Source organism: Cynocephalus volans, chromosome 14 (assembly GCF_027409185.1).
Source record: "Cynocephalus volans isolate mCynVol1 chromosome 14, mCynVol1.pri, whole genome shotgun sequence".
Lineage (NCBI taxonomy): Eukaryota > Metazoa > Chordata > Mammalia > Dermoptera > Cynocephalidae > Cynocephalus > Cynocephalus volans.
The window spans coordinates 93,737,336-93,752,640 of NC_084473.1; the positions used below are offsets into that span (position 1 = coordinate 93,737,336).

The 15,305-nt window shown below is 45.1% G+C and overlaps 1 protein-coding gene across 3 annotated transcripts in view; it reads right to left on the reverse strand.

The window, feature by feature from the left end:
* Positions 1-15,305, reverse strand: part of NPAS2 (neuronal PAS domain protein 2) — a 162,818-nt gene that overhangs the window by 55,528 nt on the left and 91,985 nt on the right. For 2 of the 3 annotated variants that reach the window (XM_063078202.1, XM_063078203.1), the window contains exons 4-5: positions 11,407-11,498; positions 6,911-7,000 (exon numbers count right to left, since the gene is read on the reverse strand). In XM_063078202.1, coding sequence (XP_062934272.1) covers positions 6,911-7,000; positions 11,407-11,498 — 182 coding nt within the window. Of the gene's footprint in view, positions 1-187; positions 356-971; positions 1,031-6,910; positions 7,001-11,406; positions 11,499-15,305 lie in introns of those variants that run through there. The other variant, XM_063078204.1, reaches the window with a different exon arrangement.

The window sequence follows — 15,305 nt, forward strand, 5'->3', positions numbered from 1 at the left end:
TGTAGCACAAAGTCAATTGCACCCAGCAAAATTAAGGGAGTACGAGAAGCACACGGAGGCTGTTTGGCTGGGCTGGGTAGACACGCAGACCTGGAAAGCCCCCGAGGGGCCCTGGCTGTTCTGGCTGGAGATCTGTGATGGCCACAGTTAGAAGGGGCGACGGGGAGAAGCTCTGGAGAAACCTCACCTTGAGAAGGAGGAAAAACGGGCTCAGGGAAGTCGTCAGGGCCTTGGTCTCCCTAAAGGACCAGGAAGTTGGAGGCTTGTTTGATATGCTTAGACTCGTTTAGATTCAGAATCAAACTGATGGCCAGAGAGTAAAGCTTCGGAAGACAGTAGGAGAAGAGTTTCAACCCTGGAGTAGTGAAGATTTAAATAAATATAAAAAGCACCCACTATAAAGAAACAATATCTCTGTTCATCAAAACACCCTAAAGAGACGGGAAAGGTGAGCCATAAAATCAAGGAAGATATTTGTAGCACACAGATCCGTGGTGCAAGGCCTAAGATTAAGGTTCAGTGTCATTTGCTGCCTTGACATCTGTTAAAATCAGGAGGGCTTTGACCGTCCTAACCCCAAGTTCCCCTTCCCAAGGTCCCCCTTCCCCACCAAGGTCCCCTGGCCAAACAAGCCTCCTTATCAAGGAAACCAGGCACTGCTTTATTGAGCAGCCAGCAGTTCCTGCTTATCCCCGAGTAGAGGGTTTAGTTCTCTGCCAGCCTGTGGAATCACTCAGACACGCCAATCACAGCCTCATGCTACTACAAAGCCTGTCTCCCTCAGCTCCTGGTTCTTCACTCTGTCCCCACATGCAGCCCCTTGGTGTCCCTGTGTGGTGTGCAGCGTCCCCCTTCCCAGGGTTGTGAGTATATGTGACTAATAACTGTCAATCTCATCTGTCCATGTCAGGTGTCACGTGTTCAGCCATCCCATTACCCTGGGGGTGAATAGAAGGCAATTAAAACAATACCTCACAGAGGACTAGTGTCCAGATCATGGGAAGAATGTCTACAAGTCATCACAAGAAGAAAATCCAGAAAATCCAATAGGAAAATGTCACAACACCCGAATAGGCACGTCCCAGAAGAGAAAATCCAAGTAGCCAACACACATATGAAAAGACAATCTCATTAGTACCTGGGAGAAAAGTAAATTAAAGTTTCATGACATCCCTCATACACTAGATCGACAAAACTAAGGAGTGCGACATACCAAGTTCTGAGACACAGAGCACCTGGAGCTCTCCACTCTGCTGGTGGAGGGCGAACTGTGGAAACAGTCTGGTTTTACCTAGGAAAGGTGAAGGTACACCTGCCCTACAATCCAGCAATTCAAAACCTAGTCAGCTCTCTAAGGGGTGTTTGCAAATGTCCATGAGGAAACACTACAGAATGTTCACAGAAGCACTTTCTAAGAGCTCCAAACTGGAGCGGATGCAGGAATTGTAGCACATTCCTACCGCAGAATACCATACAACCACGGAAACAAACCCACGGCAGCCACACCGAGCAGTGGGACAGGATCAGTCACAATGTCGAGCAAAGAAGGAAGTCAGGGAGCCCATTTTCTTTTTTCTTTGTTTAGCCAACCTTTGTTAACCCTTTTATTATGTTATCTTATCTCTTTTCTAAGCAGTATTTCGTTTGTTTTTCTGTAATTGTAGGCATATAGCACATATAATTGTACATTACTTTAACTGAAATTATAATTGTTTTTATATGATATTATTATACACTCTTTTTTTTAGTTGTGTATATTAAAGGAGAGTCTATTTTTTACGATTCCATTTACATAAAGACAAACGAAGGTGGTACTAAATTATATTTTAGCAATGAATTCAAAGCTGGTAAAACTACAAAGAAAAACAAGCAAACGATGATTTTAACAGTCAGGAAAATGGTGGCCTCTAGGTGGGAGGTGGGGGCGTGATGGAAAAAGTACGTGCTGGAGCTTTGAGGGTCCCAGCCACATTTTATTTCTTCACATCAGTGACAGAGACATGCACGTTCATGCTTGCTTAACCATTAATTTAAATACATGAATATATGTTTTATATACACATCTGTATGTATGGTATATAAAAAACAAAAGGCATAAAAATTTTTAAAAATATAACTAGAGACCTGGACTCTTTTAACCCCTGATCAACTCTGAGCTGCAGCCACACCTGTCGGGGCTCTGCCCTTACCTGGAGCTGCCTCTGACAAAATGACCTGGATCGGGTGGGCTCCTTGGGCAGGTGAGGGTGGGTTGGGGAGGGAGGGCAGAGGGATATTTCCTGGAAAGTGTGTCTCACAGCCTTGGCCTTGCTGCTGCATTTTGGGGTCACCTAAGCCAGAGGCTGGTCTTTCCTTTTCTGTGGCCTCTTCTCCCTGCTGTGCCCTTGCCACAAGAACTCGAGCCCGTATTCTGCTCTGGTCTTGGCCTTCTTGCTGGATCTTTTACCTGGAAAGCCAGCATGACACGGGGGTGTTTTTGGGCCTGTAGGTTTCTCCAGCTTTATAAACTCTTGTGCCATAGATGATTTTCTTGCATTCCACGCTCCTGAGGCACGGCCCACCTGCCAGGCTTCGTGCAGTCACTCCCAACGTGCAGCCCCATGCATGAATTCAGCCTCGTCACGAACATGCAGGCCCACAGTACCGTGCTCAGGGCCAGGGATGTGATTTCTGCCTTAAGAACTTATCACGGTCTAGCTTATTAGGCAAAACATTGCCTTCATGGACAAATCAGGAGAGTAATCTAGGGAGCTAATCAAAAAAAAAAAAAAAAAAAAAAAATCCAACAGAAGTACAAGCAGGAAACACAGATTGCGCCTCCTTTTGGCCTCTCGTTTGGTTCTGTCTCAGCCATACTCTTTCCCAATTCTGCCCCAGGCACACGACCCTCTCCTGTATCTCTCCTGAGAAGCGTTCACTCCCCAAGCTCCCTTCAGCCGTTGGCTGTCCCTCGGCGCACACATCCCTGTGGTCACGTTCTCTCTGACCGTGTAATTCCGAGGAAGGTCAAAACGTGCTGGTGCCACCACCACGGAGAAGCTCTGACTCCACCTGAAGATCACTTTCTGTTCTGAGCTATTTTCTTCTTTCTTTTCTGTCAACCTGGTGAGAAAGTTCTACGAAACTGCTGTACAGAAATCTATCACGTGAGCTTTCGTCATGTCTCAGATTCCAGGGGTATGAAGGGAACAGAGAGAGACTTTAGGCCAGACTGTCTTGGACATGGGAAGGAATTCTGGCTGCTCTTTACTCCCCATCACTGATGGCCCTCTGACCCCCAGCCACACAGGGGCCCTGGGACTGGACCTTTGGCATGCCAGCCTGCATTTGGAGTGACACCAGTGGGGGCGCTGCTGGGGCCATGGCCGCCTGTCCCCCTGTGTCCCGGCTGGCTGTACCTCCCCTAAACAGTCACCTCTTCCACAAAGACTGACCACTGCCTTCCAGCTCCTCACTCTCTCCCTTCCTAACCACCCACCACACGCTGAGAACATCCAACTTCACTCTGTCCTGTACAGAGTGGGGTACACTCTGGGTCAATTACTTACCCTCTCTGTGCCTCAGTTTCCTCATCTGCGAATTGGGGTAATGACCTTTTCATAGGATTGACAAGGAAAGGAGAGCAAATGTGGTACAGCCACTGTTCTAAGTGCTTCACAGATACATAATCAGTGCAGGTAAGGGCCTCTGAATGGTGCCTGGTATGTGGTAAGTGCTCAGTAAGTACTGGTCACTAATGGCTTTGCAGGGGAAATCTCTCAATAACATTTTAAACCCTGAAGGAAAGAACCTCACAGGGGCCTTGTAAAATGATGCATCGTCTGTGGAGGTCATGGGTTCGTGCTGACTAATAATGAATAATAAGTACAGTAGCCCCCGTATCTGCAGTTTCACTTTCCACAGTTTCAGTTACCCTTGGCCAACTGCAGTCCAAAAATATTAAATGGAAAATTCCAGAAGTAAACCATGCCTAAGTTTTCAATCGTGCACGGTTCCGAGTAGCATGCTGACCTCTCATGCCGCCCGGCTCCATCCTGCCCGCAGTGCGAATCATCCTCTTGCCCAGTGTCTTGCAGGTAGCGCTGCCTGCCCACTACTCACTTAGCCATCCTGCTGTCAGATCGACGGTCATGGTATTGCAGGGCTTGTGTTCAAGTAACCTTCATGGCCCCAAAGCATAAGAATAGTGATGCCAGCAATTCGGATATGCCAAAGACAAGCCGTAAAGCACTTCCTTTAAGGGAAAAGCTGAAAGTTCTCGACTTAGTAAGGAAAAAAAAAAAAAAACCCTACGCTGTGGTTGCTAAGATCTACAGTAGGAATGAATATTCTATCCATGAAATTGTCAACAGTATATTGTTGTAATTGTTCTATTTTATTATTAGTTATTGTTGTTAATCTTTAACTGTGCCTAACTGGTGAATTATACTTTATCATAGGTATGTATGTATAGTGAAAAACATAGTGTATGTAGGGTTCGAAACCACCTGTGGCTTCAAGCCTCCACTTGGGGTCTTGGAAAAGGGGACTGCTGTAAGTACAAATTGAAGTGAACTAAATCAGAAGCAGTATTCCTAAATTATGACCCAAATCCTTGGCATAGAGTGTGACAAGCTTGGGCTTTGTAGCCAGCTGCTCTGTCCCTCACTGTCTGGGCCACCTGGGCTTCCTCACCTGTAAAGTCGAAGCAGGAGATGTATAACTCCCAGACCAGCTCCTCTGCTTGACCAGCTCTATGCTGATCGCAACAGGGAAGTTCTGTCCTCAACAGCCCCTGTCCACCCACCTGCAAAGGACGATCTTGGTAAAAACTGGACTATGAAAGCTAAAAGCAACTTGACGTTAAATTGGGGGATTGTGCATCCCGGGCTCAAGCCACTGGGGAGTTAAGGGCTGACTCGTTGTGTGTATCTGCGTGTGGGTCTATATACAGTTAACAAGCATTCATATCTGACTGGCACTGACTATAGGGTCGGGATCATTTCTAGCCCTTCCAGAGTTAGAAAATAATTGATAAGGATGGTCCTAAATTGCTCCATAATTTGAAGTCAGAAGAATTCCTGTCTTACTTTCTAGGTCCCCTCTGCACAGCAACTGGGTCATCAGATAATTACAAAAGCATAAAGCAGAACAGTGCAAATCCTGTTTACCCAAACAGCTCTGGGCGCCTGTCTCTCATTCCCAGGTCATTAGGCAGGCCACGTTCGCCTGCTTTCGGTCAGTGCCTATCACGCCCAGTCCTTCCTATTCAATACAAAACACTAGCTCCTTCCAGAGAAGTACCCACCTCCTCTTCTTTCCTCAGCCATCCTCAGATCAGCCCAAAGAAGCTGGGCCAATGAGGGGGTTCACTTCTGAATTAATCACTATCCTCCCGCTCTGAAACTATAATCACGGTGCAGCTGCACCCTCCGACGCCTTCAGGGAGACGCCCGACCCCCACCCCCAGCCTGACACTCTGGCTTCAGGAAATGGGCTGGCACACAAAGGTGAGACAGATTAGGTTACATTATGGCAGAATGGGCAGGCGTCTGCCTAGCAAACTCAAAAATGCTTTTCTGGGCTACGACACAGTGACTGCAAAGGAAAACGTGCATGGTGGCTTTGACTGAACACAGCATTATCTGCAGAAATGAGGGGATGGTGGGAGTGGCTTCCAAGGAAAAGTACGGCCCAGGGCGACGTGGAAGCCTGGGCCACCAGCAGAGCTGGCTCGTCACCCCGAGACAGAAGGAAGCTGCCCGTGGAGCAAGGCCACCCCTGGCAGGTGCAGCTGCGGCGAGGGAACCACGTCCTCCAACATCATCTTGGCTCAGGATTTCCTACACACAATCCCAGAGCGAGCTGTTACCCAACTCATCACATAAACTGGCCGCCCGTCCACCTATGTGCGGGGTGAGGATGGCGGGGAAGGGGTTTGGCTGGGCTTATTGGGAGGGGTAGGAAGAGACGATGTTTTATCCCCGTCATTTGCATGTGATGCTCCTGGCGGAACTGCCATTCAAGGTCATTTTCTGTGGGAACAAATAATGCTGGTGGGAAATGGAGGGCTGGTATCAAAGGTGGGTCTTTCACTAGCCAGGTGCAGACCTGTGAGTCACTTCATCCTCAGTCAAGGGTGACCAGAGTGCTGGCAAGGCTTATGCAGAGAAGGAAAGGAGGGAGAAAGGGAGGGAGAAAGGAAGAGAAGGAGGGAAGAGAGGAAAGAGGGAAAATAGAGGAAGGGAGGCACAGGGAAGCAGTGAGGGGGAGAGACATCCGTCAGGGCCTGGGAACATGTGTGGCCGGCCACCCGCCATGCCCCTGCCACCCATCCCTGGACTGCAGAGCTGGCCCTTTCCTCCCAGCCTGCCCAAAGTCTCCTCCCTCCCCAAGGCCTTTCAAGACATTGGTCCAACAGTGTCTTCCCAGAGTATGTCAGCCCGGAGGACGTGACAATGTACTTGCAATCTCAGACATGTCTGGAGTGAGCGTCACACCACATCCCAACCCAAGCCATCTGTTGCCCATTCCTTCACCAGCTCTCAGTTGGGCTGGGACGTCTATCAGCCTCTGCAAAGGCCCTGAGCTCTGCTGACTGTGCTGCGACTCTCTTGCTGGTCCCTGTTTCTGACCAGGGATAAGAACCTGTATCCATGTCCTCTGCTCCAGGTCCAGCACGGCTGAAATCACGGTGCCTGGCCTGTTCCAGGGTGACACATGCCTGTACCTGCCCTTTGTCTGAGGCTCCTGGGACCTTGACCTCAGCCTGGTCCTGTCCTCCAGGACTTGGGCACTCTTTAACCCCTCCATCACCCCCCTCTCACACACAGCCCCTGATACCTGCACCACCTCCGATCTGGGGTCTGAATGACTCTCAAGATAAAGATGACAATGTGCACAGGCAAAGGCCATCGGAATAGAAACTCACCGGTAAATGCCCAAGGAGAGGCGTGATACTGTCAGAAACATAGATGATGCTGCCGTCTGTGGTCACTGCAATAATGAAGCCATCTAATGCCTGTGGAAAATGCAACATTTGAAAGCTCCTTAGCGATGCTTTTACGGAGGAGCGTGTCACCAAAGCAAAGAACCCCATTTTAGAACGCTGGCTTTGTTTTGTAATCCTCAGAATATTCCCGTGAATAACCTCGCAGCACTTTCCTGCCACACACATGGGAGGGCTTCTTACCCAGAATTTGTCTAGCCCAGGATGAGCGCTTGCAAAGGCGCTATGGGCTCAGTGAAAAATTTCACCTATTGGTATCCCAAAATAAAATTTAGCGATGGAAACGATCTAAACAGGTTTAATGATAAGCACTCTATTGGGCTGAATCAGAAATACCACTATTATCATAAAAGACATCAGCAATATGTTGTCCCCATCTCCCTATCCCCGATACCACTTTGAGCTCAGCAGTAAACATTTACTATAAGACATCAGACCTAATAGGTACATTAACAACAGAAAACGAGCCTATTGGCCAAGGTAGATCTCTGCCTACATTCATTGTTATAGGAGAAAGGCCCACTGAAGGAACCTTTGCAAAGAACATTCACATTATTCCCCAGGGCCGGAGCAGGGAGGGCAGGTTGTGTAACTCAACTGCATCCATAAACATTTCAGAATGTCTGAAAAATGCATTCGTTTGGAAGTATCTACTGAGTGCCTATTGTATGCTAGGCGCATGTTCTGAGTGCCTGAAATAGAAAAGGCTTAAAGTGGAAATGTTTTCTCAGAAAGCACTTTTGCTGTCTTATTTTTCGATCCTTTATTGAGATTTTTTAATGTGGATTCTTGCAGTGCTTTCATAAGACACATCTGAAAGTTGATTTCTAAAATTCAGACTATGTACTTCAGTGGAGAATGGGGTCATACTGGCAAGTAGCAGTCTGGAGTGCACCAGTGAGATGGAAGGGATTAAAAACAAAGCCTACCTCGCCAGAAAACAAACCTTTGAGGGGGTTATACGCTCAGGTGGGCTTTCACGGCAAACCTGCCACTGTCATTTTACTGACTATAATATTTGACATACTATCTTCCCCAAATCTAGAAAGTTTTCTGCTCTGGGGGAAAAAAGTGAAATGTATGCTCAGAAGGCTCTGAAAACATCCTGCATGCACTCATCCAGATCCTCCCAGGGTGTTACTGAGAATCTGCATGGCCCAAAGTGCATGTGTTCTTTCAAGTTAGGAGGGCATGGCTAAGCCCATGGCAGCAGGAAGCAGAAATAGGCCACTAACTGTTCGTGAAGGGCACCATTACAACGTGCCAAAATAGGAGAGAGTTCTTTTCACCAGGAAAATTAACACCAGGCTCATTTATTATTTTACACTGATGTACTGCAGGATTTAAGACTGAAAAATATACCAAAGCACACTTCTTAAACAGACCTCATCCTTCTGGATTACATCAGTGGTTCTCGACTGGAGGCAATTTTGCTCCCCTCATCCCCCTGGGACATCTGACAATGTCTGGAGATATTTTTGATTGTCACTACTGGAGTGGATGATCGTGGCATCTAGTGGGTAGAGACCACAGATGCTGCAAAACATTCTACGATGCACAGGACAGCCCCTCAACAAAGCATTATCAAGACCAAAAGGTCAATAGTGAGAAACTCTGGATTAGATTTATGGGTTATGGTGAACGAAGAGGTATATCCCAGTAACTTCCATTTCTTTTTCCCGCAAGTCTTTTTCTCAATTATTTTGCAAGTCATCTTTGCAGCCCTCCTGGAGGTGAATTTTCTGAAGGGGTAGGGGTACTGTTGATGATGTCAGCTAGACCTTTCTGGACAGAGCAGACTGGAAGGCTGGGGGGAAACGGGAGCTGCACAAGTGGCCTTTGTGCACAGCGAGCCACATCCCTCCCGAATCTGCAAAGCAAGTGGGTGTGAAAAAACTGAAGGTATTTATAGACGAAAGATAACTCATCAGCTCACTGGCATTTTCCATCAGATGTACAAGAGCTGCACTGACTCACTGCTTTAAGAAGGCTGCCACGGTTTAGGAAGTCCCATCAGCAGCGTTTGAGAGTGATTTGACACCGAGTGGAGGCAAAGTGATGAGCCCCAACCATGCAAAGGTGAACTTGACAGGGACGTCACCAGAGGTGCCGTAATGATCCAGAATTTTATACCCGCCACAACCACAGGGAAACAAAACCTCCCCTTTCTACCACTTCCAAGAATCTGATGGAACATTTCTTGTGTTCTCTGGGACAGCCTGTGGGCTAAGAGAAAACATTGCTGTAGCTTTTCTGAATAAAATGCAGACATTCCACAACCCCCCTCATCCCTGGTCAACAAGAGCTTTCTCTCTGAGCCTACTTGTTCCAACGCTATAGCCCCAGTGCTCGCCAGCGTACACTTGACCAGCTCGGCTGGTCTGCAACCAGGTCATTTTTGTCCTTTCAACCTTCACAACTATGGGAGTCCTCCTGGAGCTGTTTTTGTGTCATCTGGAAAGAAGAGGGAAGGAGGGTTTCACAACCAAAGGGCACCAGAAGTTCCCCGGGGGCATGACAGGTTCTCTCTCAGGTTCTGTTCTCATTTTTAAAAAGGGACCGTCCTGGTAACCCAGACAAGGCATCTGGATTCCCCGTTCTCTGAAATGGCTCTGAAGAAAGGAGAGGCAGGTGCGGCTAGCATGGGACGCACAGCAGGAAGAAAGTGCACCTTGGAAAATGACCACGTCACCCTGAGAGGGGGGCCCATGGCTGGGGCGAGGCCCTCAGGGAGGAGACACAGAGGGTTGCAATTACTTATGAGCAACAGGCGGGGATAGAAGGCTGACACAGTCAGAGATAAATGCCAGCACCGGTTGGAGGACTGGCCAGCCTGCTCCCGGCGGCAGTTCACCGTCGTGCAGGCCTGATTTCAGAGCCGACCCACTCATCTAGTGGAACGTCCTTTCCATCCACTTGGAGGAGTCTATACTGGGAGCAGGGGAAAGTCCATAAATACTATCCATACAAATCTAAAATCTTCTTTTTCTAGAAATTCCAGTCTCCTGAATCGTAGTCCTGCCTTCCACCCCCAAAATTTATCTATTTTTAACTTTATAAAAACCTTGTTTCCTCAAATACTTTTGATACTTGGAAACTCATTGGGGAAAAAAAGGTTGTGCTAAAGGCTCTTAAAAAGAGGCTGATGCTATAGGGTTATGTGTTTTAACTACTTCCATAAGAATTACAAGATAAATCGATTTATGTAAAGTGGTATAATGATGCATTAATTCAACATTATATTCACAAGCTGCTTTAAATTTAACATACTTAAAATGCGCTGCTTCTGGAGAAAGTTCTGTATTTTCTTTAAATATAGTTCCCATGCAGCTTTAAGTGTGTTTCATCTTATGCAAATGTTCATTAATGCGTTTATATTTCATAATATTTGGACATCTTCATTCTGGCATTTTCTTACTTCAGTACTTTCTGTTTTCTGCATAGTTAATCTATGTAAATTGAAGTTTACATCAGTCTCACATAGGCACATAAGACAAGATATAGAAAAATTTATCCCAAGAAGCTACTCTCTGAAAATCCTGCCAGCAACCACTGGCACACAGCCAGCATCTATCTTCCTTTTACTGAGCTTGTCTGTCCCAGTTCTCCTCTTCTTGGTCGAGGGCCGAGACATGCCACGTCTGGGGCTTTCTCTGCCCCCATCACCACAGCCATACCCTCCCAGTGTTATCCCCAGGTTGGAAGTCACAGCATCCTGCCAGATGTTTTTGTGGAGTCTTATCTTCATCTGCATTGAGGAGTTTTATCCGTCTGTAAATACATGATATTAAAGAAGGCCACTTGCTCAGGTCACCCAGGTTTTCACAAATCTAGCCCTGCGGTGGAAGATGGGCACCTAATCCAGAGGCAGGAATGTGAGCACCTTACTTAACACAGAGGGTGTAGGCTGGGCAGGGAAGCAAAGGGTCAGACGGTTGACACCCACATGCGTGGTGATGGAATATGAGCTCAAGTTAAAAGCATAACTTTAAAAGGAGACTTTTATTTTTGAACTGTGTTTCTACTAAGAAAAAAATATATAATCATTCGCTCTAAAGAGAAGATTCCCTGAGCCACACGGCAGGGAAGGCTGATATAATCTTCCCTCTCGCTTTCTCCCTCTCTACCTACCTCCAACCTGCTCCTTCCCAGTTCCCCTGCTAGGTGTCCTCTGGTCGGGAGACCGGTCATTGCAGTGAGAGCACATGACCACATTCAGTTTGGGGATTCCTGCTTTTATCGCCCAACTCAGTAGCCAAAACATAAGCAACAGCACACTGAGCCTCATAAAAGTGTCTGTTTCAAGACCTGTTTTCAGGGTCAAGAACAGTTGTTTGCTTTGGGCACAGGGTCTTTTCTAGAACAAGCAGTACATTTTAATTTGCAGCCCATTAGACTAATTTGAAACTACATTTCACCTCCAACATCAGCTGGGTGAATTCTTCATTACTGAGGAATGAAGGCTTCCAGTCCTGCTGAATGTCACAGATCTCCGTCTGCGCTGAGACTTCTAAAAAGGAAACACAAATAAGCGTTTACATTCAATGGCACCTAGAAATTGGAATTAACCAAAGAAGCACATGCTACTTCTATGGAATTTTATGTAAACCTCTATGAAGTTTAATTTAAGAAGACATTATAAGGAAATACATTACCCTGATTTCCAAGGACTAGGAACTTTGGATGTAATGGGCTTAAAAACACTCTTAATGTGCTCTCACATCCCTTTAATGAGGCTTCCAGGAGGAGGGTACCTCACCCTCTGCATGGGTGTAGTACTGCCACTCGCAGGTGGCAGGGCGCCTTGAATTTCTACGTGACATAGCCCCACCCTCAGCTGGTGGTTGGAATTAGGTAGTCACCACCTATGAAGGCAACAGAAACCCCTGGGATGGTGGGACACCTTAAACTGCTTCTTCACGGTTAAGGCGAAGCAAAACATTTCAGAGATCTGGGATTTTCAAAATTCCAGAAACATCTCAGGCTGGTGGTAAATAACCCACTGTGGTACACAGAATGTAAAGTATTTTTATTTTTCAGCATTTCCATCACTAAAGTATAATGTGCTATACAAATACACATTATTAGTTGCTTTTAAGGCTGGAACTTGCTCTTCTCCAAACTTTTTTGGGTTAATCTATAATTTACCTATTTCATGTAACTACCTTGTACTGAAGACATTACTCATATTTGTAAATCCAAATAGTCATTGGCCTACACAGGACTCTTTAAATATTGTAGTTCATTTGCATTTTTGGAAGAATGTTTTGCTCAATAATTAAATTATCTCTGATAAGATTATAACAGGTAGCCCAAATGTGGTATTGAGTATATTTGTTTTTCCTTCAGTTTATCCTCCATTTTAAACCAACATTTTGCTCCACTTTATGTAGTAAGAGGTGTCTTTGGGTATTATTTTCTCAGTGCTAGGAAAAATGTAAGAAAATATGACTTACATTTCAGAGAATTAAAAAAAAACCTGTTTAACAACTTCCTGGAGAATGCAATTGTTCAGGTGGATAATCTATTAACTTTAAACTAGGAGAAAGATCTCAAGGCTCTCTGTCTTTGGTAATCTGTCTTATGTGTAGCATGGGGAATGAATTCTGCCACTTGATTGAATGAATTTGAATGAATTCAGTGGTTGCTCACAAAGAGGGTGTGAGGGATGAGTTGTAAACCTGCCCTTGTTCCGTCTCCCAGTGTTCCTGGCAATGCTGGGCTCTCCCGGGCAAGTTTCCTCCCTCCAGATGTCAGAAAGAACACGCTGCTGTGCTGTGCAAAATTGGATTTTTGTACTTTGTGATTTTAAAGGAGCATGAAAGAGCTGCTAAGAGCCCTTGGTAATTGAGCACGGGGAAAGTAATTGAAACTCAAGAGAGGAAACCATGCCTTCAGTCAGGCAATCGACATCACTGCCCATGAGTGAGAGGCAGCGCATGGAGACGCCTCCTAGGGCTGGACGCCATGGTGCACCCAGTGAAATGCATCCTGGGAGCGTTTGCAGCGGCCCCAACTTCATTTCCATACAGGTCACTCAACATGATGGTGAAAGAGAAGAAAAGACAGGTTTCTTTTGGATAAGTAACTTTTAGATCACTCGTGTGACTGGATGCTTTCTCCATATGAGCATCACAGCACTGAAAGCAGCCATTGCACTCACTGTGTATTTCAACAATTCGATTACCATCCTTGGAAGTTAAGGCTCCATTCATAGCATATTAAAAAATATATAAGTTAGATATGAGGTCTCAAGGCAAGTCACAAATGTTACACTGGGAAATAAAATTCAGTGTTACAGTCATGTCTCCACTGGCATTTGGTGTGACCAATGAAATAAGCTAGAGGTGACAAGGCAGGATTAGCAAAGAGACATCTGGTCAACATGGCTTTAAAATAGTGAGGAAACTGCTGGGAATATACCCAGAGGAATGGAAATCATCAAGTCGAAGGTATACCTGTTCCCCAATGTTCATCGCTGCACTCTTTACAATAGCCAAGAGTTGGAACCAGCCCAAATGCCCATCATCGGATGAGTGGATACGGAAAATGTGGTACATCTACACAATGGAATACTACTCAGCTATAAAAACGAATGAAATACTGCCATTTGCAACAACATGGATGGACCTTGAGAGAATTATATTAAGTGAAACGAGTCAGGCATTGAAAGAGAAATATCACATGTTCTCACTTATTGGTGGGAGCTAAAAATTAATATATAAATTCACACACACACACACACACACACACACACACACACACACACAAAACCGGGGCGGGGGGGGAAGAAGATATAACAACCACAATTACTTGAAGTTGATACAACAAGCAAACAGAGGGGACATTGTTGGGAGGGAGGGGGGGAGGGAGGAGGGAGGCAGGTTTTGGTGAGGGGCAGCAATAATCAGCCACAATGTATATTGACAAAATAAAAGTTAAAAAAATAAATAAATAAATAAATAAAATAAAATAAAATAGTGAGGCAAACAAACAGCGAGGTTTTGGTTTACATTTTCCTGCTGACTAATGATGTTGTGCTTTTTATGATCTTTTCATGTGCTTATTGGCCATTTGTATACCTTCTTTGGAGAAATGTCTTTTCAAATTTTTGGCCTACTTTTAACATTTTCTTTTTATTGTTGAGTTGTGTGAGTTCTTCATATATTCTGGATACTGGACCCTTATTAGACATATAATTTACAAATATTTTCCTCCATTGTATGGGTTGTTTTTTCACTTTCTTAATGATGTTCTTTGACACACTAAGGTTTTCAATTTTGAAGTCCAACTTATATATGTTTTTTCCTTTGGTTGTTTGTGCCTTAGGTATCATCTAAGAAACCATTGTCTGACTTAAGGTAATAAAGATTTATATCTACGTTTTCTTCTAAGAGTTTTATAGTTTTGAGTTATAGGTTAAACATTTAGACATAAGCTATAGGTTAAGCATTTATAGGTATTTGATTCATTTTCAGTTAGTTTTTGTATATGGTGTAGGAAGTAAAAATTCATCTCTTTGCATGTGGACATCCAGTTACCCCAGCATTCTATTCCTTTTTTTTTTTTTTTAGCTTTTTAATACTTGATAATAGTATAACACACATACAGAAAAAACAGAAATCATAACTGTACAGTTGAATTAGTTATCGCAAAGTGAACACAGAAGGTGAACCCACACCTGGGACAAGAAATAGAAGCTTTCATAAGAGATACCCCCTCCTATCTACCTCTGTTTTCCCCACAGGTGACCTGTATTCTGACTTCTTTTTCTTTTTTTTTTAAGGCTTAAAATGTATTTTAATAAGTTGATGCTGCATTACTGCTCCATTTCTCAGAAAAACTCCCAATTTAAGGGATCAGGGACAAATCAAACATGGTACACCAATTAAATTTTTTTTAAAAAAATGCACAGCCTAACCACCTAAGATAGGCAAGGCCAAGAGTCACCGTCAGACCTTCCACGTACAGCAACGCTGTTCCCAAGATTGTACCAGGCCTGTCATGAAAAGCTGTGAACAGCGACATCATGGACACAGCACAGAAGGGCTGTTCCCGGGTTGTCCTTACCCAAGAAGAAGCTGGAGGCAAGTTAACACAAGTTTTTTTAAAGATATACTAAAATGAACATCTCTAAGAGAAAATGTCTTTTTTAGATCGTGAAGGGGTGATATATGGGATACAGCAGAACCCTTACGTATGTTGCCTGTGACCTCTGCGGACATTTGCCTGAATTCTCACCTGGGAGTGAACAGAGCAGTGGGGCTGAGATCACCGGGGGATATTTGGTTTTTGTGGTGCATGTGGCAGAGTCTCC